This window comes from Pantherophis guttatus, chromosome 4 (assembly GCF_059756535.1).
Source record: "Pantherophis guttatus breed Tessera chromosome 4, ASM5975653v1, whole genome shotgun sequence".
In the NCBI taxonomy this organism is placed as follows: domain Eukaryota; kingdom Metazoa; phylum Chordata; class Lepidosauria; order Squamata; family Colubridae; genus Pantherophis; species Pantherophis guttatus.
Window position 1 is genome coordinate 24,838,273 of NC_142066.1, and position 27,523 is coordinate 24,865,795.

The 27,523-nt window shown below is 41.7% G+C and overlaps 2 protein-coding genes across 11 annotated transcripts in view; one reads left to right on the top strand and one right to left on the bottom strand.

Moving 5' to 3' along the window:
- HSD3B7 (hydroxy-delta-5-steroid dehydrogenase, 3 beta- and steroid delta-isomerase 7) overlaps positions 1 to 1,770 on the top strand; it is a 69,747-nt gene extending 67,977 nt beyond the window's left edge. For all 9 annotated transcript variants that reach the window (XM_034419828.3, XM_034419833.3, XM_087893849.1 and 6 more), the window contains one exon: positions 546 to 1,770. In XM_034419828.3, coding sequence (XP_034275719.2) covers positions 546 to 970 — 425 coding nt within the window. In that variant the 3' untranslated portion in view covers positions 971 to 1,770. The remainder of the gene's footprint in view (positions 1 to 545) is intronic.
- The window catches only part of STX1B (syntaxin 1B), a 111,557-nt gene that overhangs the window by 14,247 nt on the left and 69,787 nt on the right, over positions 1 to 27,523 (bottom strand). The window lies entirely within an intron of this gene.

Here is a 27,523-nt window from a genome sequence, read left to right on the forward strand (position 1 = left end):
CATGACACCTTGACGACGTGAGTTTGACACCCCTAGCTTAACCCTTTCCCAAAAATCCCCATTCCCAGTATGAACTGGGAAATAACAGAATAACAGAGTTGGAAGGGACCTTGGAGGTCTTCTAGTCCAACCCCCTGTTGAAGCAGGAGACCCTAGGCCACTCCAGACAAATAGTTGCCCAATCTCATCTTAAAAACCTCTAGTGTTGGAGCTCCCACAACTTCTGCAGGCAAATCATTCCACCGATTATTGTAAATTTCTCAAAAAATAAACAAACACACCTGTACACAGACACATACACACACACACACAAGCAAAGACAATCCCTATTTCAGTGTGTTGTGTGGTCGGATCTTGTAGAATGTATGAGGCACTGTTTTTAGAAATACATCTGAGATCTTATCCCTGCTGTGTTGGCTTGAGTAAACGGTGTTGCGTTATTGTATCTCCATGTTATCCCTGCATTTTCACAAAAGTGATTGTTGGCTAGTGAAACATCTCTCACTTGATTATCTTTCTGGTATCCTGACTTGCCCCTTCTGTAGGCAACGTGGCTTGGATGCATCTCCTGGTGGCTCAGAAGATCCAAGAGGACCCCTCAACAATCGGGGGCCAAGCTTATTTTTGCTATGATGACTCTCCATACAAGAGCTATGAGGACTTTAACATGGAGTTCTTGAGGCCGTGCGGCTTCCGCCTCTTGGGGTCCCAGCCTCTGTTGCCATTCTTTGTCCTCCATCTGATAGCTCTGCTCAATGCTATCCTACAGTGGCTCCTGAAGCCCTTCCGCATGTATGCACCCATCCTCAATCCCTACACCCTGATCGTGGCCAGCACTACCTTCACTGTAAAGACCGACAAGGCCCTGAAACACTTTGGATACAAACCTTGTTTCACCTGGGAAGAGAGCCGGAATCACACAATCAGGTGGCTCCAAGAGGTCGCAGCAGAGAAGCAAGTGGAGAAGTAGGTCCCAGCAAGAAAGGTCAACATGAATGGAGTAATGCTCTAGAGGAAACCTAGTTGGGGAATGGAAAGCTCCTGACATTTGCAATATCAAACTATGGCCTTATGTTGACTGGTTTGAGACGATGATGTTAGATATTTTTACAATAGCTACCTTTGCTCTTAGGTGACCTTTGGAAGCAGGCCTACAGCTTTGCAAGAATGGGTGGACCTTGTTTCTCCAGGTGGAAATGTCAAATACCAAAGAAATATGTTTTAGATTTCGGTTGAGTATATCAGTGTCTCATTCTCAACTGGACAAGGGCTTTTTTTTTCCAGCCAAAGTCCCAAACAGTTTTCAGAATGACTTTTGATGATAATCTTCACTGTTTCCATCATGCCATACATTCGAACCTACCTGGTTCAATTTCTTACATCTATCCCAGTGTGTTTATTGGTGTTGCATACTTCAAAGATTATCCGGAAGGCAGCAATGTCCAGCTCATCTTCTACCATTCCTTAGCTTTGAAAGATGGATTGTTGATTAATTCCATGTCACTACAGACCAGTTCCATGTTTTTCTTCCTACCTCAATAACCTCTAAGTGCAGTAAGGTTCATGTTTTTGATGTAATCTAACTAGTCACTAGTTATCTGAGTAAGCCGATAGACTCTTAAGTATGAAAGGAGACTAAGATGCTATCCTATGATTTTCTAGCCACAATTATCTTATATGACTTGTGCAATAGAAATGTATGACTGGAAAGCCTCCTTGATGGCCAACAATTAAGTTAAACAAGCAAATAAATATATCATATTCTCATGAGAGCTAGTGTTATCTTTTATGATGTCTTGGGAAGTTTAAAAACTAAGGAAGAGGGATATAGTGGATCAAGAGACAGAGCCTGAGGGGACATATCTGAGTGGGACATGCTGGAAGCAGTGGATGGGAATTAGTGGCCTTGAGTAAAATCTGTTGCTGTATAACCAATAGTGTTACTTAGGCCCTTCACCTAGAAATCTGTAGAGATTCTCAGTCATCCAGGTCATGGTTGTCCCAAAGGTGCTTTTTCAAGAGGCAACTGGACTTTCTGGTTTTTCTTTGAAGATGTTTCGCTTCTTATCCAAGAAGCTTTTTCAGTTGAAGAACCGAAGCACCTGCTTGGATAAGAAGCGAATCGCCTTCAAAGAAAACCCAGAAAGTCCAGTTGCCTCTTGAAAAACTTTTGGGCTTCACCTATTTTGTTAGAAGATTGGATGCTGTGAAGGGTTCTTTTTTTTAAAACCACGTATATCATCTACAGTTATTTTTAGCTTTCTTCCATAATAATGAATTTCTCTGTTTTTTGGCTTCTGTCTATGAAGAAAGTTTCATTTCCATGGGAATAGCTATGGATGGGTAGTTCAAAAAAACAGCAAGGCAACTACAGAATTGTTCGTCTTTTCATTTTATACCTCTTATAAGAGAGCCCTGGATGCAACCTGAAATTATTCCACGTGGTGAACACAGGTGCTGCTCCCCTCCACGGCCCCTTAAGACTCTAAGCCATAGTTAGTTATGGGTTATAGTTTGTTGATTAAACAAGCCTAATTTGTTAAACTATGGTTTGCTGACTGAATTGACATATGTCAGCTTCATTTGCTTCTTAAGGAGCCTCAGTAAAGCACAAGAACTCCACAAAATGACTTAACCAATGATTGATTTTAGCCAGTATTTAAATACAACCTTCAGATTGTAACTAACATCCCCTAATTTCCTCCTCCTTTTAAAGCAAATTGCCTGATACAAAATTCTAGAACACTTTATTTTATTTATTCAATTTCTATAGCTGCCCATCTTAATCAAGGAATCTGGGTGGCTTACAGTTCAAATTTCATGCTTGCCTGTTACTTTGTCCTCTTGATCTTTCCCAGTATAAGCCTACTAGGTCCCCTTTTGAGTCTAGCTCTGGATATATCTGTGCAGCCCCCTTCTAGACCTCAACTGGGCACTAAAGTGAGAAGTTCCTTCTAAGTTCCAAAAACCAGACAGGCCCAAGACCTAAAGGAATTTCCATCTTTTGACAAATGTTACACATTTGGCAAAGCAAAAGTTCCTTTGAACTTTTCCTGAATTTGAGATGATGGCCAGCAACCTGCCATCGGGGATAGTTTAACAAACAGGTGAGTAGAAGGTGAAAATAAAACAACTTTGTCACTTTGGAAAAAGGGAAAAGAGTGTCCAAAGCTGAGCAGATGCTGAGATCCTACACTGATGGATGGAAAGGGTACCAATTCAGATCAGATCAAATCAGAAAGGGCCCAGTTGACCACAACCAAGTGTAGCAAGCCACATTTGACTCGACAATCTAGATCAGAGGTGTCAAACTCGATTTCATTGAGGGCTGCATCAGGGTTGTTTTTGACCTCGGGGGTCAGGGTGGGTGTGGCCAGGGTGGGCATGGCCTGCTCGACATCACTTGTATTGGGTGTGCCTGTGGTGGCCCGAGTGCTCTGCCAGCAAAAACAGAGTTTGGGAGGGCTGCCTGCGGCACTCATGAGCTCCATTTTCAGCTGCAATGGCCTCCTGCAACCCTCTACTAGTGAAAACAGAGCTCAGGAGGGCTGCCCGTGGCCCTTCCAAGTGCTGTTTTTGCTGGGAGAGGCACCATGGGCCAGTCCTTTGCTGTTTCTAGAGTGGCCCCACGGGCCAGATCTAAGTGTCTCCCCTTGAGTTTGACACCCCTGATCTAGATCAACTAAGTTATTCCAGGTCACAATGAAATTGTGATGGATGCTGCTGCCAAAGGATAAAAGCAGCTGTGCAGGTCTCTGGTGGAAGACCCCATTGCCTGAACTTCATCTGTCCTAGTTAGTACCTCTTCAAAACCAAAGCTAAGTTTAACCAGCCAAGCTGTGTGATATTTATTTGGTGTATGGCATATCATACATGGACTTGCAATATATATTAACATTTCGCCTAGACCAAAGAGCACAATAAAATATGAATATTAAAAAAAAATCTATATTCAGATATCAATGTCTATCATTAAAGCGCAGCGTCATTTATACAAAAAAATAATCGGATATTGGATCGGTATATGCCCTCAGTTTATAGCTGGCCGTGATGAGATCTACAGTTTGACGTGGGATCCCATAGTCACACTGAGAGGAGGATACTATGCCACATTTATATGGAGACTCCCGGCAGACACTATGTGAGATGTGAATCCTATCCAGGATTGTCTATTGCTGGTGTGATAGTTCAAAGCCTGGCACAACTAAGAACCCATATTAGGTCTTATCTTGTGGCGATGGAAGTAGCGAAATGTAACTATTTCGCCACTCTCATTGCATCTGCAGAAAATCGCCCAGCAGCCCTGTTTAGAGTGACCCGCTCCCTCCTTAATCAGGGAGCGAGGGAGGACCCCTTACAGGGCTGTGCTGAGGACTTTGCACAGTTTCTGCAAGATAAAATCACTCAGATTCGGACCGGGTTGGACTGCGACTGGACAGAGTCCGTTGAGGTGACAGGGCCTAGTCTCGGTGGAGACATCTGGGTTGAGTTTGAGCCTGTTTCATTGGATGACGTGGACAGGATTATGAGTAGGCTGGGGTCTTCCACATGTTTACTGGACCCTTGTCCCTCCTGGCTTGTTTCGGCAGCCAGGGAGGTGACTGGAGACTGGATCCAGGCTATTGTCAACGCTTCACTAAAGGAAGGGGTCTTTCCCGCTGCGCTTAAAGAGGCGGTGGTTCGACCCCTCCTTAAGAAGCCTAACCTGGATCCTGACGTACTTAACAACTACCATCCAGTCTCCAACCTTCGCTTTTTAGCGAAGGTTGTTGAGTCCGTGGTGGCACAGCAATTCCCTCAATTCCTGGAGGAAACTGACTACCTGGATCCTTACCAATCTGGTTTCAGGCGTGGCCACAGCACGGAAACGGCATTGGTCGCCCTAGTAAATGATCTCTGGCGGGCCAGGGATGGGGGTTGCTCCTCCATCCTGGTCCTTCTTGACCTCTCAGCGGCGTTCGATACCATCGACCATGGTATCCTGCTGCAGCGGCTCAGGGGGATGGGGTTAGGAGGCACTGTTTTACAGTGGTTCTCCTCCTATCTCTCGGGCCGTCTGCAGTCTGTTTGGGCGGGGGGTCAGGGATCCTCCCAGAGGCCTCTCACTTGTGGGGTGCCTCAGGGCTCGGTTCTCTCTCCTCTGCTCTTTAATATATATATGAAATCGCTGGGTGAGATCATCCGTGGTTTTGGGGTGAGGTATCATCAATATGCTGATGATACCCAGCTTTACATTTCCACCCGACCACCCTAGGGATGCCCTTTCCGTGATGTCCCATTGCCTGGAAGCGGTGCGGGTTTGGATGGGGAGGAACAGGCTTAGACTCAACCCTTCCAAGACTGAGTGGCTGTGGATGCCGGCATCCCGGGATCTGGAGGTTCCATCCTTAATGATCGGAGGTGAAACCCTTGCTCCCTCCGATAGGGTCCGCAACTTGGGTGTCCTCCTGGATTCTCAGCTGTCCTTAGATGACCATCTGACGGCCGTAACCAGGGGGGCCTTCGCACAGGTCCGTCTTGTGCGCCAGTTGCACCCGTTTCTAGACCGGGATGCCCTCGCCACGGTCACTCACGCCCTTGTTACCTCTAGGTTGGACTACTGTAACACCCTCTACATGGGGCTGCCCTTGGGATGTGTCCGGAGGCTTCAGCTAGTCCAAAATGCAGCCGCGCGGGTAGTTACGGGGGCGTCTAGATACTCCCGTGTAACACCTCTCCTGCGTGAGATGCACTGGCTACCGGTGGCACTCCGGATACGTTTCAAGGTGCTGGTGCTCACCTATAAAGCCCTTCATGGCTTAGGCCCGGAGTACTTGCAGGACCATCTCCAGCCGTTCTCCCATAGTCCTGTGCGCTCTCACAGAGTCGGCCTCCTCAGGGTGCTGTCGGCCAAACAATGTCGGCTGACAACCCCCAGGGGGAGGGCATTCTCTGTGGGAGCCCCGACCCTCTGGAATGGATTGCCCACTGAGCTCAGGACAGGCCCCGACCTTCTTTCCTTCCACCGCGAGCTGAAGACGTGGCTCTTCCGCCAATTAAACTGATCCGTTTGGGGGTACACTGGTATAATTTTAAATCATTTTTTAATTGGGTTACTGATTTTAATTTGGTATTGTACTGTGATTTATATTGAAGTTGTCATTTTGTAAGCCGCCTTGAGTCCCTAGGGAGAAAGGCGGCATATAAATCGCAACAAATAAAAAAAAAAAAATCTTTTGCATGGAGTCATTTATATGTCTTCCTATGACTGGACATTCAACAACCTATTTGGCTTTCCATTTGGAATCAGTGTTGAGTAGATATTGCGCAAGTGCCAGTGGCAGCTTCCTACATTTGAGTCTTCCATCTGATAAATGAGGAAGGTTGGCATGCATCAGTCAGAATGATAGCAGTTATGGGATAGTAGGCAAGCTATAAGGTAGTCCTCAATTTATGACCACAATTGAGCTCAAAATTTATGTTGCTAAGTGAAACATTTGTGGTGAGCTTTGTCCCATTTTACAACCTTCCTTGCCACCATTGTTAAATGAATCACTATGGTTGTTAAGTTAGTAGCCTGGTTATTCAGTGAATCTGACTTCCCCGTCAACTTTAGTGGTCAGAAGGTCGCAAAAAGGGGATCCCAGGACACTGCAAACTAAGGTCATAAATACGAGTCAGTTGCCAAGTGTCTGAATTCTGACCATACAACCACGGGGCTGCTGCAAAGGTCGTAAGTGTGGGAAAATGGTCATAAATCATTCTTTGCAATGTTGTTGTAACTTTGAATGGTCACTAAATGAACTGTTGTATATTGAAGAACAGCCTGTATAAGTTGTGGGATTCAAATAATTTAACAACCGGTTCTCTGCCCTAACGACCAGCTTGATGGGCGTGGCCATGGTGGGCATAGCCAGGGGTGTGTGACAGGCAGCACTCGGCCTCCTGCACCTCCCATGCCTCATTTTGGGCCTAGTGGGCCTCCCTGCACTTACCTGGGAGCCAAAACGAGGTGCGTGGGGACTCCTGGAAGGGGTAGGGTGGGAAGGGGTGGGGCTAGCCAGAAATTTAACAACCAGTTCACCGGAACTGGCCCAAACCGGCTGAATCCCACCACTGTGTACAAGTCAGAGAAGTCTTCCTTGTATTTTTTTTAAAAAAAGAGCTTTGAATAAAACTATAGAGTTTTATTGCTGCTCAGTCCCAGAGGTTTGTGCTGTTCCAGGCATCAGATAAGGCTATCTTTTCACAGCCACTCCCATATTGACAAGATACAAACTACCAACCCAATTGTAATAGGGTTAAAAAAAAAAAAGGCCATCTCCTTGGAGCTGCATTCCTGTGAAACAACAAGCAAAAGAGATTGAGGCATATATTCTCCAGTTCCGTGCCAACTGACTCAGACAAGCTTGTCGAAACCTTGCAAAAAATTCAGTTCCTAGGAACAACCCAAAGGTAAATTGTGTTTAAGGATAATTGATTGGCGACAAAGTTTGGGAATTAAACTAGGCTGATAATCTGCAAAGAATCGGTGGACAAAGTGAAGAGAATCTGGCAAAAGAGGGATTTTTTGAAAATCTGGGGTTTCAGTTTAAAAAAAAAAAAGTTCTGAGCTTGTGGAGTTGTGTGAACAGCCACAAAACAGAACAGAACAGAACAAAATATTTTATTGGCCAAGTGTGATTGGACACTCAAGGAATTTGTCTCCGGTGTATAAGCTCTCAGTGTACATACAAACCACAAGGTAATATAATCAGTGTACATGCAAACCAGTGGTGGGTTGCTACCAGTTCTCCCCGGTTCTTGTGAACCGATAGTGGAAATTTTGAGTAGTTCGGAGAACCAGTAAATACCACCTCTGCCTGGCTCCGTCCCAAATCTATTCGCTGCCTCCCTGTCTCCCAGTTGATCGGTTAGAAGGAAAAAAATCAGGGCTCACTTGACAAAGAAGAGGGGAAAAAAACAAGACACCATCACTTTAAATTGAGAAGCCAAGAAGCCTCCCAACTGATTGGCTAGAAGGAAAAAATCAGGGCTAACTTTTCAGCCAGAAGATCACTTGGCAAAGAAGAAGAAGGAAAAAAGGAGATGCTGTCGCTTTAAATTGACAAGCCAAGAAGCAGCTGCTAGAAGGAGGTTTTTACTTGCAAAAGCGAAGTGACATTCAGCAGTTCATTTCTGGGTCAGCTGAACAACAAACTGGATAAGAGGAGGGATTCTTATATGGTTCTGTTTTTGAAGTTTTGGGGTTTGTGCAACATAGGCTTTGTGTTTCTAAAAAGGTTTGGGCTATTTCCATTGTGAAATATCCTGGCTTGAATAAGTTTTCTGCCTGCTTGTAAATGGAGCCAAACTTCCGGCTTCCACCTTCAATGATCTCTAGGCACCGGTAGCTGTTTTCTTCTTACAAAGTTTTCTTTATGCAGCTGGCAGGAATGTGAAATGAGTATCAGGCAGGTTCCTTGTTAGCAGCTTGATTTTTCCTTGCTTTTCTGGGAGCCTTTTCTTATGAGTAATATTTTATTTGGGGAAATGAAGAGGGGGGAGTTTGATTCCTTCCCAGAGCAGGTTAGTGGGGTTGGGAGGGAACAGGGATTTTGAAGTAACCTTCCCCTGTCACGCCCACCAAGCCACACCCACAGACCGGTAGTAAAAAAATTTAGAACTCACCACTGGTGCAAACATGCAAACACCATGTACATAATGGAGGCTTTGTTCTCCTGCCATAATATATCCCTAAGTGTTGGAAATACTTTACACACACTGAGACTCAGCCTTCCATCCTTTCGAGGTAGGTAAAATGAGGACCTGGATTGTGGGGGCAATAAGATGACTTTGTATAAAAAAAGAACACCACTGGGGGGGGGGCAAAAGCCTTACTAAGCAGGTATATACAAAAGTATGAAGGCTATTGCTTAACGCATTATAAGCCGCCCTGAGTCTCCGGAAAAGGGCGGCATATAAATTGAACCAATAAATAAATAAATAAATAAATAAATAAATAAATAAATAAATAAATAAATAAATAAATGTAACATCAAGGGGTCAACTTTTGGAGCAGTTTTTCTCAATCTCAGGGACTTCAGCACTAGACTAGACTAGAATAAAATAACAGAGTTGGAAGGGACTTTGGAGGTCTTCTAGTCCAATCCCCTGCTTAGGCAGGAAACTCTATACCATTTCAGACAAATGTTATCCAATCTCTTCTTAAAAACTTCCAGTGTTGGAGCATTCACAACTTCTGGAGGCAAGTTGTTTCACTGGTTAATTGTTCTCACTGTCAGGAAATTTCTCCGAAGTTCTAGGTTGTTTCTCCCCTTGATTAGTTTCCATCCATTGATTCTTGTTCTGCTCTTGAAGGCAGAACAAAAAGCCATGGATGAAAACTAATCAGAGAGAGATCTAACCTAGAACTAAGGAGAAATTTCCTGATACGGAGAACAACCTGTGGGACAGCTTGCTTCCAGAAGCTGTGGATGTTCTAGCACTGGGGGCTTTTAAAAAGGGACTGGACAACCATTTGTCTGAAATGACAGTGGTTTCCTTCATGATAATCTGCAAAACAAAGGGTTGGCCTAGAAGACCTCCATGGCCACTTCCAACTCTATTATTCTGTTATACTGTTACTCTGGGTCAATCTCCCTTGCTCCTGCTCTGGCTATCTCACATACACTGCCTTGAACTTGTAAATAAAAAGAAGATAAAAATCAAGGGCACCAATAAATCCCTTCATCACTGCTAGTTGTGAAAAAAGCAAACAAACATTGTAACATTCGGTCAAGCTTTAGAACTTGAGGGTGGCTGTGGCCTTGGTCTCTCTTTGCCCTGTGAGTCAGAAGGGGGAGTATTTCAAAATAAAAATATATCCGACCACGAACAATACAGAATTTGTGGGCAGTTCCTGCAATAGCTGCCAAAAGAGAGATCTGCGTGTCTGAGCAGTTCTAGGAATAATAATTTTGTAAGATTTAGGAGAAAGAAAAAGCCAGAACTCTTTCTGGGTTTACAGAGGTCAAAAGGCCTCCAAGCCAAAATCTCAGAATTTGCTGTCTGCTGGGTTTAAATAAACAGTAGTGTCTTGTTTACCAGTTGCCCTAACCCATTCCATAAATCAGGACATAACCACACCTGCTAGGTTCAAATGTGATCGGTTAGTGTGAATGTTTGCACAACACCTCAAAGCACAAATTAAAGGTAAATTTGCAGAAATATAGGTGTGGGGGGCCATGAAAGTCAACTATGTTCTGCATGCAGGAATCTTAATTAAAGCATGTCCAGGTGATTGTCCAGCTTCTGCTTGAACACATCTTACCATTAAACATATCTTATTAAATAAATATTTCCAAGCATTCAGTTCAAAGATGTTTCCTGTACTTTATATTCATTGTTCTGACTCTCGAACTCTGGAAAGACAGAGGTTTTGTTCTTCTGTGAAACATCCTTCAAGTATTTGGAAAGTCCACTGCCCTTCATTTATTTATTTTTTCAAGAGTCAGCATTTTCAAGATTCTTCAATCTCTGTAACATTTTCTAGACTGCTATTTTCCTTTAGCATTCTCTGAAGCTGTTCCAGAATGTCTGATTCCTTCCTTAATGTCATATGCCCAGAACTGGACACACCATTCAAGGTGGGTAATGACCCTGAGAATGCCTGGAGAGAAGAATGGTCCAAGTTACCTTCTTGTGGCTTGGCTATTAGTGATCCCTCTATCAAACCAGCCAATTTAAACCTGCCTCGCTTTGTCTGGATGAAACTGAATTAGATGTGAAACTGGAAGAATTGCCTCTGCCCGGTATCAATGGGGCTGAAAAGATTCCCTTTGCTGTGACTGTGGTGCTGATATGCAAACTATTAAACATATTGTGCAAGACTGTGTGTTCTCTGATTCCTTAGAAGATCTGCATGAAGCAAGGCCAGAGGGGATGAGGCCACTTCCATACCCCTGTAGCTTTGTATATAACTACGTGGATTGTGTGCATGTGTTTACTTCTCTTTGTCATGTTCTCATCATGTGGTAAATAATACATAATAACCAACACAGAACAAAGTGGAGTTGTTAGAAGCATGCCTTGGCTTTAATTGGGATATGTTGTACTAAACTGTTCTGGGAATTAGGAACAGTGGGAGGGTGTAGTGATTTATCTTAACAAATCTTAGGTACACCTTCTCCTAGATTGTTATCTGCCAAAATTTCCTGGAGAAGAGGAAAAAGTTCCTACATTTTTCTAAATATAAAGCAGGATGCCTGTAAATAGCACAAATCTTGTGATTCCATAAATTGATAATCCATCTTGGATCCATCCAACTCACAAGCTCTCTAATTTTTACATTGTTTTCAGCAGGCAAGAAAAAAAAATTGAGATCTTATTTCAGATGCGAGAAAGGAAGTTTGTGACAATTCTTTTCTCTGATACGATAAATCCTGTTGTCTGCATTTTCCATTTTAATTTTTTTCTTCTTTCAACTGTAGCACAAACATCCTGTTTTCCAAGACTTTGTCCGTTTCCCTCACTTCAGGGCACTGCAGAGAAATCCAGCTCTACCAGCTGGTGAAGTGAGGTAGCTGACTTTGGCAGCTGGCTTTGTTCGAGCTATTACAATATACCAATTTTCTTTTTTCCCTTGCTGGAAAAGACATTTCTGGGAGTTTTCTCTTTTCCAATAATCTGAGGGCTATTTCACAAGCTGGAAAGTCATTTTATTGTTACATAATAACTTATCTAGTTCTGAATCGGACAGATGACCGAGAATGTCCAGTTGAATGAGGCCACGCCATCGACCAGTCCCAGCTGTGTTCTAATAGTACTTGACGTTCTCTTCTGGCTGCTCTTTGTTGCACTTTTCCGGAAAGAGTGCAGAAAAGAGCAATGAAGATGATTAGGGAACTGGAGGTCAAACATGAATGGTTGCAGGAATTGGGTTAGTCTAGTCTAGAGAAAAGAAGGACTAGGGATGATACGATAGTGGTGTTCCAATATCTGACAGGCTGCCACAGATAAGAAGGGAACAACCTATTTTCCAAAGCACCTGAACACAGGACAAGAAGCAATGGATGGAAATTTATCAAGGAGAGAACCAACCTAGACTAAGAAGAAATTTCCCAACAGTGAGAATAATTGATCAGTGGAACGGCTTGCCTTCAGAAGTTGTAGGTGCTGGGGGCTTTTAAGAAGAGACTGGTTAGCCACTTGTCTGGAATAGTATAGGGTCTCCTGCTTGAATAGGGGGTTGGACTAGAAGACCTCCAAGGTCCCTTCCAACTCTGTTATTCACATAATAGGTAGGGGGAATGGTGTGCTACGGGCCAATCTTTGCCTCATCTGACACATTGATAGGAACTTGAACTCTGGGCCCCATCCAACAAAATGCAATTCAGTGGTGAAAAATGTAAGGTTGAATACATGGGCAAGAAAAAAAATACACAGATATAGAATAGGTGGTACCTGGCTCATCAGCAGCAATTGTGTGAGGGATCTGGGTGTCCTGGTAGACCACCACTTCAGTATGAGCCAGCAGTGTGCTGCAGCTGCCCCAAAAGCTAATGCAGTCCTAGGTTGCATCCACAGAGGGATAATTTCAAAGTCATGTGAAGTGATAGTACTGCTTTATACTGCCTTGATGAGACCAGAAAGGTCTAGGAATGATATGATAGGAGGCTTCCAGTACTTGAAGGGCTTTCACAGAGAAAAGGGAGTCGAAATATTGTCCAAAGCACCTGAGGGCATGGCAAGAAACAACAGATGGAAGATGATTAAAGATAGAGCCAACCTAGAACAAAGGAGAAATTTCCTGACAGTGAGTACAATTAATCAGTCAAATGGCTTGCCTCCAGAAGTTGTGGTTGCTCCATCACTGGTGATTTTTAAAGATGAGACTGGACAGCCATTTTCAAGAATGGTATAGGATCTCCTCCTTGTGCAGGGAGTTGGATTAGAGGAGCTCCAAGGTCCCTGCCAACCCAACATGACTCTATGTTCTCTCAGGACACTGAGGCCAGGATGGGAAAACCATTTTGACCTGGACACACTCTTCTCCTAGCTGTATAGTTTCCCAACTTTATTTACAGCTAATGAGATCTTGAAGATGTTTGATGTGTCTTGGTCAACTTGACTGAAGGGAACAGTCATATCCTGACAGTTACAGTGTTGGCTTGACAACAAAAGCTAACAAATATCAAGTGGGCTGCCAATAAGGCGTAACCCAATAAATGAGAGTCACCTTTGGATGGCAGTCAAGTAAGATGACTCAATGGTGAAATGTTACAACAGGTGCGGTCACCACATGTTTTTTCCTCCTCTCCACCCATTCCTTGGGAATCCTTCACATTTTGGCATGGCTAGCTAGAAGGGCCTATGAGGCATATCAGGGCTCTTTTGCAAAATTTAGCCTGGAAAAAAATGGCCTTCTGGCTCACTAGTTTAAATTACGGTAAATACAACAGTCCAATTTCTAGACCATATGAACTCAGGCTGTTGGTAACTTGCTAACTTCCTTGAGTTGAAGCTGTAATGTTCTCTCCTGCATCTGTTTACTTAGAAATAAATTTCACAGAACCTGTTGGCTCTTTCTGCTCAGATTATATACAGAACATGTGTCCATGCATAAAATGCAGGCTTCAAAAAGTTTCCCAACTCAATGTCTATGGAAGATGCCCCAAAGGTGCTTTTTCAAGAGGCAACTGGACTTTCTGGTGAAAAGAAAATCCAGTTGCCTCTTGAAAAAGTTTCCCAACTCAAGAACAGCCGATCTGCCAAACAAGATGTCATACCATCCATTGTGGGAAGAGCTTCTCCCCATACAATCTAATGGGGAAATTGCCCCAAATAACCATTTGTGAGGGTACACAACATTATTTAAAACCCAGTGCAACTAGAACTTCAACTTTACTTTCAAGAGTATGAGGGCTAGAAAGTTATAAGTAGCCAAATTCCATGTTCTGTATACTTTGTTTATGCTCGATAAGCTAACGTTGCCCAGACTTTTGTATAGGTAATTCTCAGTTTACGACCACAATTGAGCCCAAAATTTCTATTGCTAAGCAAGACAGTTGTTAAGTGAGTTTTGCCCCATTTTGCAACCACTGCCACAGTTGGTAAGTAAATCATGGCAGTTGTTAAATTAGTAACACGGTTGTTAAGTGAATCTGGCTTCCCCATTGACTTTGCTTGTCAGAAGGTCACAAAAAGTCATTATATGACCCGGGACATAGGGTCATATGATGAGAGAGTAGGAGAGTAGGTGTGCCACTAAGAAAGCTCCAACAGGCTCAGGTCTCCCAAGAACATGACTGTGACTCCACCAGCTTTTCTTCTGATTCAGATGAAATTTCAGATGAAATTGCCTGAACCAAAAAGGCTTCTGAACTACAGAACAAAGGTCAATTGGGCTTGTGGCTTTCAAACAAAATAAACTCAAAAAACATAAGAGTGCTTTTTTCATGCAGGGAGATAAGCTTGATGAGAGCTGAAGAGAGGGATGGGTCACCCTGCAATCAATTTCGAGGAATTCTGGTCAAGGTTGATGTGAAAAAAATTCCCAGGTTTATCTGGAGGGCATGTTTTAAGCCCTTCCTCTCCAAGAAGTGAGCAGAAGACAGGGGCTACAGATTAGAAGGGGAAACAAACTGGCAGGATAGCTTCATTTCTAAGTGAAACCCCTCTCCTATTGCTTGACAGCATGGCTGTCATCCATTTGAAATCTCAGTCTCTGGGAATCTGTTCCTTGTCACCTCTTGCCCAGAAAAAGCTGGGATAAGAGAAGATTTACTTGATTTATGTACTGAATGATGACCTACAGTTGTGTTTCTCAAGCTTGGTAACTTTAAAATGGGTGGACTTCCAACACCTAGAATTCCCCAGCCAGCAAGGGGAATTAGAGAAGGGATTCCTTGTATTTGTGAAATGCAAGGCCAAAGACTAACTGGCACCATTGGTCTGGGCAGAAATATTTCCCCTTATTTTCCCCAAAGCTAGGCTCAACTCATCTGTTCCTCCTGAAAAAGGAACTAAAAAGTTGTACAGATGCAGAGGTCTGAGAAGGAAAGCTCTCATTTTTTTGTTTGGTAATGGTGCTCACCAACCAAGACTCATCCCACTGACATCAATGGAGTGTCCACATCCTTTCTTTTAACAGAATAACAGAATTGGAAAGCACCTTGGAGGTCTTCTAATCCAACCCCTGCTCAAGCAGGAGACTCCGTACCATTCCAGACAAATGGCTATCCAATCTCTTCTTAAAACCTTCAGTGATGGAGTACCCACAACTTTTGGAGATATGTAAACCATTCCACTGGTTAATTCTTCTGTCTGGAAATTTCTCTTCAAGTTCCAGGTTGGATCTCTCCTTGATAGGTTTCTATCTGTTATTCTGTAATTCATGTATTTCGGTTGGGAGTAGCTTCTTTTTCATGCAGAACTTGTAATTTTTTTTTTCTTAGGGACATTCCACTCTCATTCCTTTTCCATACATGAATATGGATGCTTAAACCACATAGTCAGAATGGATTTTTTTACTTTCCTGAGCAGAACCTATCCAAATAATTGCCATTCTTGTTCATTCTTGGATTCTTGAATTGTTGGTCACTATTTTATTTTATTTTATTTTATTATTCTTATGTCACATTCTCACCACTAATTTATGTCACTTTCTTACATGCTAACATGATGCTGACATTTTAGTCATATCAGATATAATTATGCCTCCATATTTGCTTCCCTGCATGTATTTGTCAGCGCCACTCTACCTTCAGATTTATTGTCCTTCCACCTTCCCTTAACTTCCCGAACATACAAGACACCTGCTATTATTTTTTGTACTTAATTACCTATTTCATGCTGTTTTCCATGTACAGGTAGTCCTCACTTCAATGATGGTTCAAAAAAATAGGGGAAAATGACTTACAACCTGTACTTGTATGCTTGCATCCATGGTCACATGATTATGATTTGGATACTTGGCAATAGTTTTGCATTTGCAACAGGTTGTTCTGCAGTTACGTGTTTGCGATTTATGATAATTTTTTATCATTTCTAGCCAAAAACACCCATTGGGAAAGCTGGATTCCCTTAACAACCACATGAATCATGGTGAATGATCACTGTAAAAATGATCATAAAATCAGGTATGACTTGATTTATGACTTATAATGGAAGTTCCGATTCCAATTGTGGTCTGGAGTTGAGGATTACCGGTATCTCTACTCCTCTTTATCTTCCAAGCTGCAAACTCCCAAATACCCTGGCCATTCCTAGACGGATCCATACATTTTTATTGCCATGGCTTTAGTCAATCAATACTTTTCACTGATAGTTAAGATATAAATTGCAATCCCTTGCAGAATGTCCTTATGGATATTTTGCAAAGGAACATTAAGTTTCCCAGGCTGATCTTATCTGGAAAGGAAGTGTTCTTAAGAAATCATTCTCTAGATGGCAACAAAATGAGCCATACATATTCTTACCAAGGCACCTTGTGGCTGTGGTCCCCTGCTTCTTTTATTTCTATTTTATTTTATTTCATTTTTTAAATTTAATTTTATTATTTAGAAAGTTAAAATACAAATAAAAAAAAAAGCAACCTCCAAAAAATTACAAACAAAAAGAAAGCAAAAATAGACAAAACATTAAAAATGTACATTAAAAAGGACAAAAATCAAAAACACATATACATATTATTATCCCCCTGGATGATTACTGATAACTATACTGCAACAATGTTAGTTTCTCCTCCTTGCAAAGCAAGCCCACAATTTATAAACTTCTACATCTCTTTAGAACTGACATGGCCTGTATCTACTACAGAGGTAGAGAGATGTCTAGATAGATAGATGTTTCTACTACAGAGCCATGGCGGCTCAGTGTTTAGAATGCACTATTGCAGGCTAATTCTGCCGACTACCAGCAGTTTGATCCTGACTGGTTCAAGGCTGACTCAGACTTCCATCCTTCCAAGGTCAGTAAAATGAGGATTCAGATTGTTGCGGGGGGGGGGGCGCAATATGTGTCAAACCCATCGTTTTGGAGGAGTGGTGGAGAAAGTGGACCTGCCTGAATGCAGAGTGGGGTGTCGTTTCACAGGGTGTGGTGATGGTGGCACTGGGTGTAGGCGGTCGGAGCCGGGAGAAAGGAGAACGTCAGAGAAAGGAGCGGAGGGAAATGATGTCGATAGGGGATGCTGTCACAAGACTGACGCAGAGGAACGGCGGCTCATTGGAAAGTGTTTCACAGCTGAGGAAAGCCCATATGATCGTCGGGGGCGTGGCGGGTGGCACGGCATGGCTCTACAAAAAGCACTGAGAGGCAGATGCTCTCAGTGCTGACTTTGAACTGTTTGAGCTCAGCGTTTCCTCAGATCTAGCTTACAGCAGCATTAAAATATTGTTACCAACCAGGATATTACTCATTTCAGCGTGGTTTGTTTCTGCTGACAAGGTTTGTCCAGTAAGGCTGAGAATATGCTGACTATGTAAACCGCTTAGGGAGAGCTGTAAAGCACTATGAAGCACTATGTAAGTCTAAGTGCTATTGCTATTACTACTCTATGTAAAAAGCAAGTCGTTAACAGGTAAACTACCAAAGTTAAACTTCAAGGCCCTCTGTTAACAATATGTTGCTGTAATTAACTTGTAGAAAATCTACAGCGGCTTCTTATCCTCTGCTCTACTCCTCCCACCCTTGCTGGGAAAGAGAGTGGCAATCACTTTCATTTCCTCACTTTCAGTCCTTGGAAAAAATGTACTTTTCATTTACAGCCTCTCAGTGTTATAAGAATCATATAGTTGGAAGTGACCTTTGAAAATAGAGGCACATTTATGTTGAGGGAGAATTGACAGGGAAAAGTGCATTTTGCAACCCTCTTCATAATGCCCTTCCAGAAAGATAGGTGAGATTTGCTTACTTCCTTGTTGTGTCCTCCTCTACGAGCAAATCCATGTGCACGCATGCACATTACACACATTGTACAGGCATACACCAGTGGTGGAATTCAAATTTTTTTTACTACCGGTTCTGTGGGCGTGGCTTGGTGGGCATGGCAGGGGAAGGATACTGCAAAATCTCCATTCCCACCCCACTCCAGGGGAAGGATACTGCAAAATCTCCATTCCCACCCCACTCATTTTACAAGTTTTCATGACAAAGTAGTTAAGTGAATTGCTGCAGATGATAAGTTAACAATCCGGTTGTTAAGTGAATCCGGCTTCTGCATTGACTTTGCTTGTCAGAAGGTCGCAAAAGGTGATCACATGACCTTGGGACACAGCAATCGTCGTAAGTATGAACCAGCTGCCAAACGTCTGAATTTTGACTACATGATCATGGGAATGCTGCAAAGGTCATAACTGAAAAATGGTCATAAGTCACTTGTAACTTGAACAATCACTATACGAACTGTTGTAAGTCGAGGACTACCTAGACATAGATAAATCCTTATTACATCAGTGCCTTGTGAAATCCCCCCTGCTAATGTAAAAATATAATAGTTGCCAATTGTGACATAAGCTGGCTAATATAAGCACTACCAATGCCTGTTTACTCCAAGCACACAAATGTTTTTCTATGCAAACCAGGATGTCTATTTTAGAGTCTATTTTGTGAGTCAATATTATTATCTTATTTATTTGTATCCCACATTTAATATCTTTACAAATAACTCAAGGCAGGAAACATATCTTCTTTCTCCTATTTTCCCCACAACAATTCTGTGAGGTGGGTAGGGTTGACAGAGAGTGACTGACCCAAAGTCACCGAACTGACTCTCATGGCAAAGGCAGGACTAGAACTCATGGCCTCCTGCTTTCTAGCATGGACCCTTAACCATCACACCAAACTGGTTCTCAACATTGTTGCTTTTATCCTATTATTCTTGGACAGTTGGCGAACCTTTTCGGTACTGAGTGCTGAAATGGGACAGCACACACACACATATGCCAAAAACTGGAAGAGCAGCCGCCTGCTGCACATGCATGTGCTGGGCAGCTGCTCTTCCAGTTTTTGGCACACACATGTGCACCAGCCACCTGATCTTCCAGTTTCTGGTGCATATGCATGAATGAAGACCAGCTGGCCAGTGTGCATGCACACACAGAAGAGTAGTTGCCTGGTGTGCATGCGTGTGCCATGAAGATGATTTTTCAGTTTCCAGCATGCACATGCATACTGCACAGCTGGTCCTCGCCCACGCATGTGCACCAGAAACCGGAACACCCGATGGCTGGTGTGCATGCGCATGTCGGAAACCAGAACAGCCACCCAGCACGCGCATGCTCACCAGGTGGCTTCTCTTCCAGTTTCCTGTGCTCTCGCATGTGTGAAGACCAGCTGGCTGGTGCACCAGAACCTGGAAGAGCAACAGGCAACGGCTCTGCATGCCACTTCTGGCACGTGTGCCATAAGTTCACAATCACGGCTCTAGGAGGAACCTGCAATGTATTGGCCAAATGTGGGATACACTTCCTGTTTCCAACTTTTTTCAACTTTTGAAACTAGTTGAGAAAGTTTAGGCTTGGGATTTCTTTGTGGTCGTCCATTTAAATACTTCAACTTACATCCACAAATTGAGCCCAGAATTTATGTTGCTAGTGAGAAATTTGTTAAGTGAGTTTTGCCCCTTTTTACGAATTTTCTTGCCACGTTTGTTAAGTGAATACTAGCAGTTGTTAAATTAATAACCCGGTTGTTAAGCGAATCTGGTTTCTCCATTGACTTTGCTTGTCAGGAGGTTGCAAAAGGGGATCACATGACCCCAGGATGCTGCAACCATCATAAATATGAGTCAGCTGCCAAGCATCCAAATTGTGATCACGTCACCATGGAAATGCTGCAGCGGTCATAAGTATGAAAAATGGTCATAGGTCACATTTTTGGGTGCTGTTGTAACATTGAACAGTTACTAAATGAACTGTTGTAAGTCGAGGACTACCTGTAATGAGGTCTGCAATCAGTGTTGATCAGTTTGATCACGGAACTGAACATATGCAAGAGTTACTTTGCCTTGGTACTTTCCCCTAGAATGCTGCTATTTTCCCTTTTCAAAGCCGCTCCAGTAATTTAGGTAAATAAAAGATTAAAAATGTAGGGCTTATTTTGAAGATGGCTCCTTCTGCTCACCCATCCCCAGAGACAGACTAATGCACAAAAACATCATTTTTGCATACTTTATTTAATTGACTGCTCCTGACCAGCAGAGGGCAGTAAAATAGCACCTAATCACTGCATTGCAAAAGAAAAAAGAAAAAAAATCCAAACAAAACAGCTTTCCAGACCTTGGAGCTAAAAATAAAACAGATAAAACAGTCTGAAACGAAGGGGGAAGGAAGAATATTTTTAAACTAGATTTAAGTCAAAATAGATGAGAATGGACAGAGCACCGCCTGCTTATGATGGGAGAGCTGACAGGTCAGAATGTCCTGTGTGTGTGTGTGTGTGTGTGTGTGTGTGTGTGTGTGTGTGTGTGTGTGAGAGAGAGAGAGAGAGAGAGAGAGAGAGAGAGAGAGAGAGAGAGAGAGAGAGAGAGAGAGAGAGAGACGTGACTCTTTAAAGAACTGCCCACAAGGTGGCCTTCTTGAGAAAAATCTTATCACTGATAAAGCGCCTGCCTCATCTCCATTTTCATTTGGATTTAGGTGGATTTCAACCCAGAAGGGAATAGTGAAGAATCAAAGCAAGGCCGATGGTAGAAAAAAAATCACTGCTGATGTTTTTATCTGCTGAGAAAATGTGCTATTTAGATGAGAATTTTTTTTTTTAAAAAAAGATGTCTATTCAAGTTTTGACAACATGATGGTTAGAAATGCAGAGGATGGCATTAGGGACCCTAACATTCAAAAGGATTTCGCCAGATTATGATGTTTTAGAAATATACCACTTTGGGGAATTGGAATAATCAACTAACTGGGGTGGAAGACTGAAGGGGCATTTTTTTTTCTCTTTCTCATCTATCTATCTATCTATCTATCTATCTATCTATCTATCTATCTATCTATCATCTTCTATCATCTCTGTCTATCATCTCTATCTGTCTGTCTGTCTTCTTTCTGAGCCTTGAGTAGAAGGCACACATTACCAAATGTTTTTTTTCATAGCATGAAAACCTGCTCCTTGCAGCTATGGGGGTGGGGTGCAGGGGAGAGGTGGAAAGACCAAGCAACCATGGAGATGGAGTGCCTAGATAGGTCTTTCTTGGACTTCATCTCCATCTCCATCTAGGTTAACCTCATGTTTCCCATGACACAGCTGGCCAATGTAGTTAATTTTAACCCTATGTACAATTGGGGCTATTTAGGCTTAAATATAATTTCTTGTTCATTGCCAATATAATTAGTTTTAACCCTGTGTATCAGTAGTGGGTTCCTCTTACCTTCGTTACTGGTTAGGAACTGGGAGCACTTGTGCACGGCGTTTCTGCACAGATCCTTCTGCGCATGCGCAAAGCATCCGTGATGACGTCTGGGCAGGTAGGTGGAGCCTCCCGCTGCTGCCACTACCAGTTCGCCCAAACCGGGGCAAATCGGTAGAAATCCACCACTGCTGTGTATAATTGGAGCTATTTAGGCCTAAATCTAATTCCTTATTGATTGCCAATATAGTTAGTTTTAACCCTGTTTATGATTGGGGTTATTTAGGCCTAAATCTAATTCTAATCTAAATCTAATTCCTTATGGGGTAGCTGAATCAATTTTCTACATTGAAGTTCCCACTTATACATTAAATGACTCAGTGAAACACATCCTGGAAACAAGGCTGCAACAATCATAAATGAAGCCATCTGAAAAACATTGAAGTTGGCTTCCGGTTTGGCTTCCGTCGCCGCCAAATGGTCTTTCGGGACCGCCAGCCTCGTTGCCTGTAAAGAGCCATCTCTACAGCTGAGAGATGGCTCGAAAAACTCCGTCTCCTTGAGGAGACGTAAGATAGAGCCGGCGAGGACAGGTAGAGCCCTCTGCGAATTCCCCAGAGTTTTTTATTACTCTTGGGGAGGAAGCAGAATGTGGCTCCCTATACAGCTCGCCGCTGCTCCGGGCTTCGAGGGAACTCTGCTTTTTGCAGAACCAGGCGATGGGACCAATCCAATTAATGAAAACTAACAGATTGTCCAAACAAACAGGATGAAATCCAGATTTGGGACCCTAAATTGCAAGTATTTCTAACAATTTTATAAGTGATTTTTAAAAGCGAAGAAAAAAAGTTTAAAATGGTGACTGGCTGAGGCTTGAGAAGAAGAAAGCTGAAAGCGAAAGTCCTTCTGTTTGAATAGCTTAATATGTTACAAAGTATCTGAAACAATAGTGCTGGCTAGAATTGAAGAGAAAAATTGCTATTTCATGTTTCTTCCTTCTTAGAGACTTGATATTGATATTGTTTGGAGAAAAGTCCTTTAAAAAAAAAAAGAGTTTGTTTGTGTGGCAGGATGGCGTTAAAAATGACAAAGCCAGATAAACAAGCAGTGGGGGGGGGCTCCCCCATTTACAAATCATATGAAAAGTTTTGAGCTTGCAGATTCAGAAGAATGGCTTTAAAGACCTAAAGGAATTTGTTTTGGAGGAGATGGCAAGACATGATGAGATTGTGAACCAGAATCTTGAAAAATTCAGGCAGGAAATTAAAGAGTTGGTGCAACGAAAATATGCCAACCTGAAACAACAGATTGTAACAGCTTTGAAAACTTTTTCAGAAATAGTTATAAAGATGGATAACGATACCAACCTAGAATTAGAGTCTAAAATGAAGGAAGCTGATAATAAGTTTTATAATTTGGACAATAAAATACAAAGAATTGAAAATGATTTGATAAATATTCAAGACAGTAGCTCAGAAGTAAAATCTAAAATAAAGGAAGCTGACCACAAGATTTACAATGCAGACAATATAAAACAAAGGATTGAAAAAGAAGTCATAATGATGCAATACAGGTCCATGGAATTTGCGGTCAGAATGAGGGGAATACAGGAAAATAACAGAGATGATTTGAGAAAGATGTCTGCTGAAGTTCTGGCTGGGATTTTAAAGGTTAGTCCTGAAGAGGTATCCTGCAGGATTGATAAGGTCTACAGAGTGAATTCTTGGGTTGCAAAGCAAAGGCAGTTGCCTAGAGATGTGGTGATTTATTTTACTGATAGAGTAATAAGAAATGATATTGTGCAAAAAGTCTTTTAACTCCACTTTGGAAAGGAATGGAAGGAAGATTTGGATATATAAAGAGCTGCCGTCCAAGATGTTAAAAGATAGAAAGGACTTTGGATTTTTGGTGACTGAGCTAAAGAAACAAAACATCCCATTTAGGTGGGATGCTCCAGTTGGTATAATATTGAGATATCAAGGAGAAAGATATCAATTAAATACTGTTGAAAAAGCGGAAGAATTTTACTACAAGGTTTTTAAAATGGATCCATCAGTGTTAGGAATACAGGAGGGGAATAAAGAAAAGCAAAATGAACAAGAGATTGAAACTCAGGCTAAGCAGATGGCGATGGAGGCAATGGAAAAACAACAAGGTACAGAGGCCCTTTTGGATGAGCCGCTTTTGGATTCTCCTTCAGAGGTTATAGCTGGATTACCTATAAATACAAGAGAGGCGGCTTTGGATTTTAATGTGATGTCTTATCAAGTTACAGACCAGTATGGAAATCAATCAGCTGATATGCAAGTTCTAGAAAGGCAACTAGGATGGAGATCTAAACCACAAAAGGCCAAGAAAAGAAGAAGCAGGTCCTACAAAACTAAAAAATTTTAAACTAAAGAGTCTAGTGCCAGTTACTTAAGAGACGATTAAATATAATAAGCGGGATTTATAGAAGGCTGATACATAAAAATATAATTGAGGCAAATTATTGACTTATACTATTTTGAGAAGAATAACAGATCTCTCCAATGCTGGTGCTTTTGGGATGTGGAAGGTAGCCTCTGATTGAGTGGATCGGAACTTTCTATCTTGGACTTTTTGAAAAATGGATTACGTATATGTTGAGTTATGTGGCAAGAGATCTATGGGATTGGGGCATGCAGAAGACCTGGTTGTTACCCCAATGTGGTGGTTGGAATTAACAATCTAGATAAATGACGTTACAGAAGATACTGCATGGAATATAAATATAAAGTCACTCGGGTGGTTTTTTATATATGAAAATACTTATTATTGATGGGGGCAGATGGTAATTGAAGATACTGAATATACTGTTGGAGGCTGAACCTGATATTACCTTAACATGGGTGATGGAATTAATAATCCAGTTGAAAGACATTACAGAAGATATTATATGGATTACAAATTTAAAGTCATTTGAGGATTTTATTTATATATATGGAAATATCTTTTAGTGGTGTAGTGTGGGCAGAAGAACAAAGATATTGAAAATATTATGTATGTTAGACCTGTAGGAAAATGGGTGGAGATAGGTTATTGATTGTTTAATTTAGGAAAAGGGATGTTATGTTTAGATATGAATATATGCAAAAGATTTGAATTAAGAGATATATGTTTGGGGGTGGAGGAAATGGGTAGGCTATGAGTTGAATAAATGCTAAATCAGGATTTATTATATAGTTTTATAGCTGAAGGTTGTTTTGAAATGTATAGTATAGTATAGGGGGGATATAATAATAATGTTAGAAAGAAATGGTTAGCATATAGGGGGTGGTGTAAAAGAATGGTAAAGTATTATATAATTTGATGTTAATTTGGATTTTATTTAGGAGAAGCCATGGGAGGAGGGGAGGCTGAGGGAGGGTTAGGGTGGAGGGGGGGAAAATGGGGGGGGGGAATCTGTATTTGAAAAACTTTTTCAATAAAAAAAAAAAAGAAAAACATTGAAGTTAAAACAGTCAGATTCCAAAAACTTTCTGTAATTTAATTGAAGTCCATTACAAAAGCCTTTCAGTCAAACCAACCCTTATATATGTTTAATTTACCAATTTTTTTTTCTAATGCTTTCCCTTCCAGATAACTGCAAACCATTTCTAAGTGGTTTGCTGCTAAAATACAATCCAGTTCTTCAATTTTTTATAAAAAAAGGAAATCAGGAAACAGTGTGCAAAAATACAGCAGCGAAGGGAATGCCTCCAAAATTAAGTATTTCAGAAAACTGATTCCAGAAATTTCTGCACAGGTAGATGAGGATGGGGAAGGAATGCATGCAAATTTATGAATGAAAAGTGTTGCTTTTCAGCTTTCAGTGTATTATCTGTCTCTTTGAGCCTAAAGACCTTGCTCAAGGAATAGTAAAGGGAGGAATGAAATTGGCAGCTTTGCAAGCATAAAGGCAACAGAACAGGTCATCAAGCAACTAAGGAGATAAAGGCCAAGGTTCAAATCCCCTGCAGAGACGGCAAGGCACTGTCTAAGCCTCATCCAGCTGTTACAAACATTTGAAATGAGATCAGAATAACAAGATTTCCCATTCACAATCCAGGATTATCTGCCCCACCCGATTAGTGGACAATCCGATTAGATCCCTAATCGGTCAAGCCTGGTCTGCCAACTACTGGCAATTCTACTACAGGAGGGCTGTAACGGGAATTCACTGAATTGTGCTGTCTGTGACACTCCTTATGCCAGAAAGTAACTGGGTTTACATCAAGTCATGGTTGCCTTCCAGATGCAGGGTAGATCTCTCATCATATGGGCTTTCCCCTTGTCTGGAAGCTGCATTTTGTGTGGTGTGGATGTCAAGAAAGAGATGCCATTGCAATTCAAGGAGGAATGAGGTTCTTGTGTCTAAGGGTGCTTGGATCAGGGAGACAATGTGTGAATGCCAGAATTGGGGAATGGGAGGTCACTAAAGCAAAGAAACAATTAAGAAAACCCACCAAGGTTGACAGTTCCATTTCAGAAACGTTTTAGCCCCCTTTAGGTTTGCTATTTTTGTTTGTTTTCCTGTGGCAGAGAAGGAAAGATAACAATCTGTTATTCTACCCATATTCACCAACACACATAGATGTTTTTAAGTTTTTATTTTATTTTAATTGAAATATGCACATATTCTCCTCCTACATCCCCAACGTATTAAGAAATAAAAGCAGAAAATACATCTCATGGATAATCTGGGACTAAGCCCTGAAAACTTGTGAGGAGCATAATTTGTGGATAGAATGAGCTCTTCAAATATTCATAAAGGTTGCCTTCTGTGAGCATTTAAGTTAAAAATTACTTCCTAAATATACTCAACTCTCTTATAAAATCAGTTTGGACTCTGTGCTTTAACGAATATAATACACCCAAATGGTGAAGTGACCAAGATCTTGCAAGGGTTGTCTAGACACTTACATCCATTTATTTAGCAGCCATTCAAAGTTGCAACCGCAATGAAAAAAGTGACTTACAAGTGGTCCTCCACTTACGACCATCGCTGGATCACCACGTGATTCACTTAACAACTGCAATGATTCACTCAACAACCATGGCAAAAAAGATCATAAAATCAGGTGTGACTCACTTAAACAACCTCTGAGTCAATCTCAACACCGACCATGTAATATTACAATACTATCATATTCTAAAAGGCAAGACTAAAAACTAGGTTGAACGGTTAAGAGTACCAGGTATTTCTAACCTAACAAAAGAGAAGGATTAGGGGGACATGATAGCTGTCTTTCAGGACTTGAGGGACTGTCACAGAGGGCATCTGAGGGTAGGATAAGAAGCAATGGGTAGAAGTTCCTTAAATAGAGATCCAACTCAGAATGAAGGAGAAATTTCCTGACAGAACAATTAATCAATGAAACAGCTTGCTTCCCAGAGTTGTGGGTGCTCCATCATTGGAGTTTCAAGAAAATATTGGACAACCATTTGTCTGGGATGGTGTAAGTTCTCCTGTCCTGGGAAGGGGGTTGGAATAGAAGACCTCCAAGGTCCCTTCCAGCCCTATGATTCTGTTTCTTCTTAGAACATTATATAGGTGTTTGCTCTCCTGGGGTGCCTTTTTAATCCCAGACTAGTTTACAACTATGGGATCTAGGATCTCCCATCCAAATTTTAAATAGATTCAACCCAGGTTTATTTTTCAAGATCAAGCAAGGACGTTTTAAAATCAGCAAAGTGAACTAGAGGATCAATTTACTTTTTTGACCCCCTCAAATGTATTGATAAAAAAGGGGTATTTTAATGATGAAATGAAGCCACGGCTGAATTTGACCACCTGTCAAATTCTTAGAAATCCAGTTTCCATTCTGCTAAGTAGAAAGCCAGTGGATGAGAAAGAAGAGATGAAAAGGAAAAGTGGAAGGAAAAATTGGTTGGAAAAAGGGGTGTTGTTTAGCTATGGTATCAAACACAAACACACACACACACTTGTAATGAGAGACACAGTGTGAATTGCAGAGAGTTATTGATTTATGACCACAATTGAGCCCTGAATTACGGTCATAAATCGTGACAGTCATTAAGTCAAGGTAACCACTGGACTTCATCTAATTTTACAACTTTTTTTGCAGCGGTTGTTAAGCAAATGCCATGGTTGTTGAATGAACTCTGCAGTCATTTTCACCAATGGGCATTTTTCTGGAAACCAAAAATAAACAGAAATGGGTAAAACAGATCGAAAATCAGTCATAT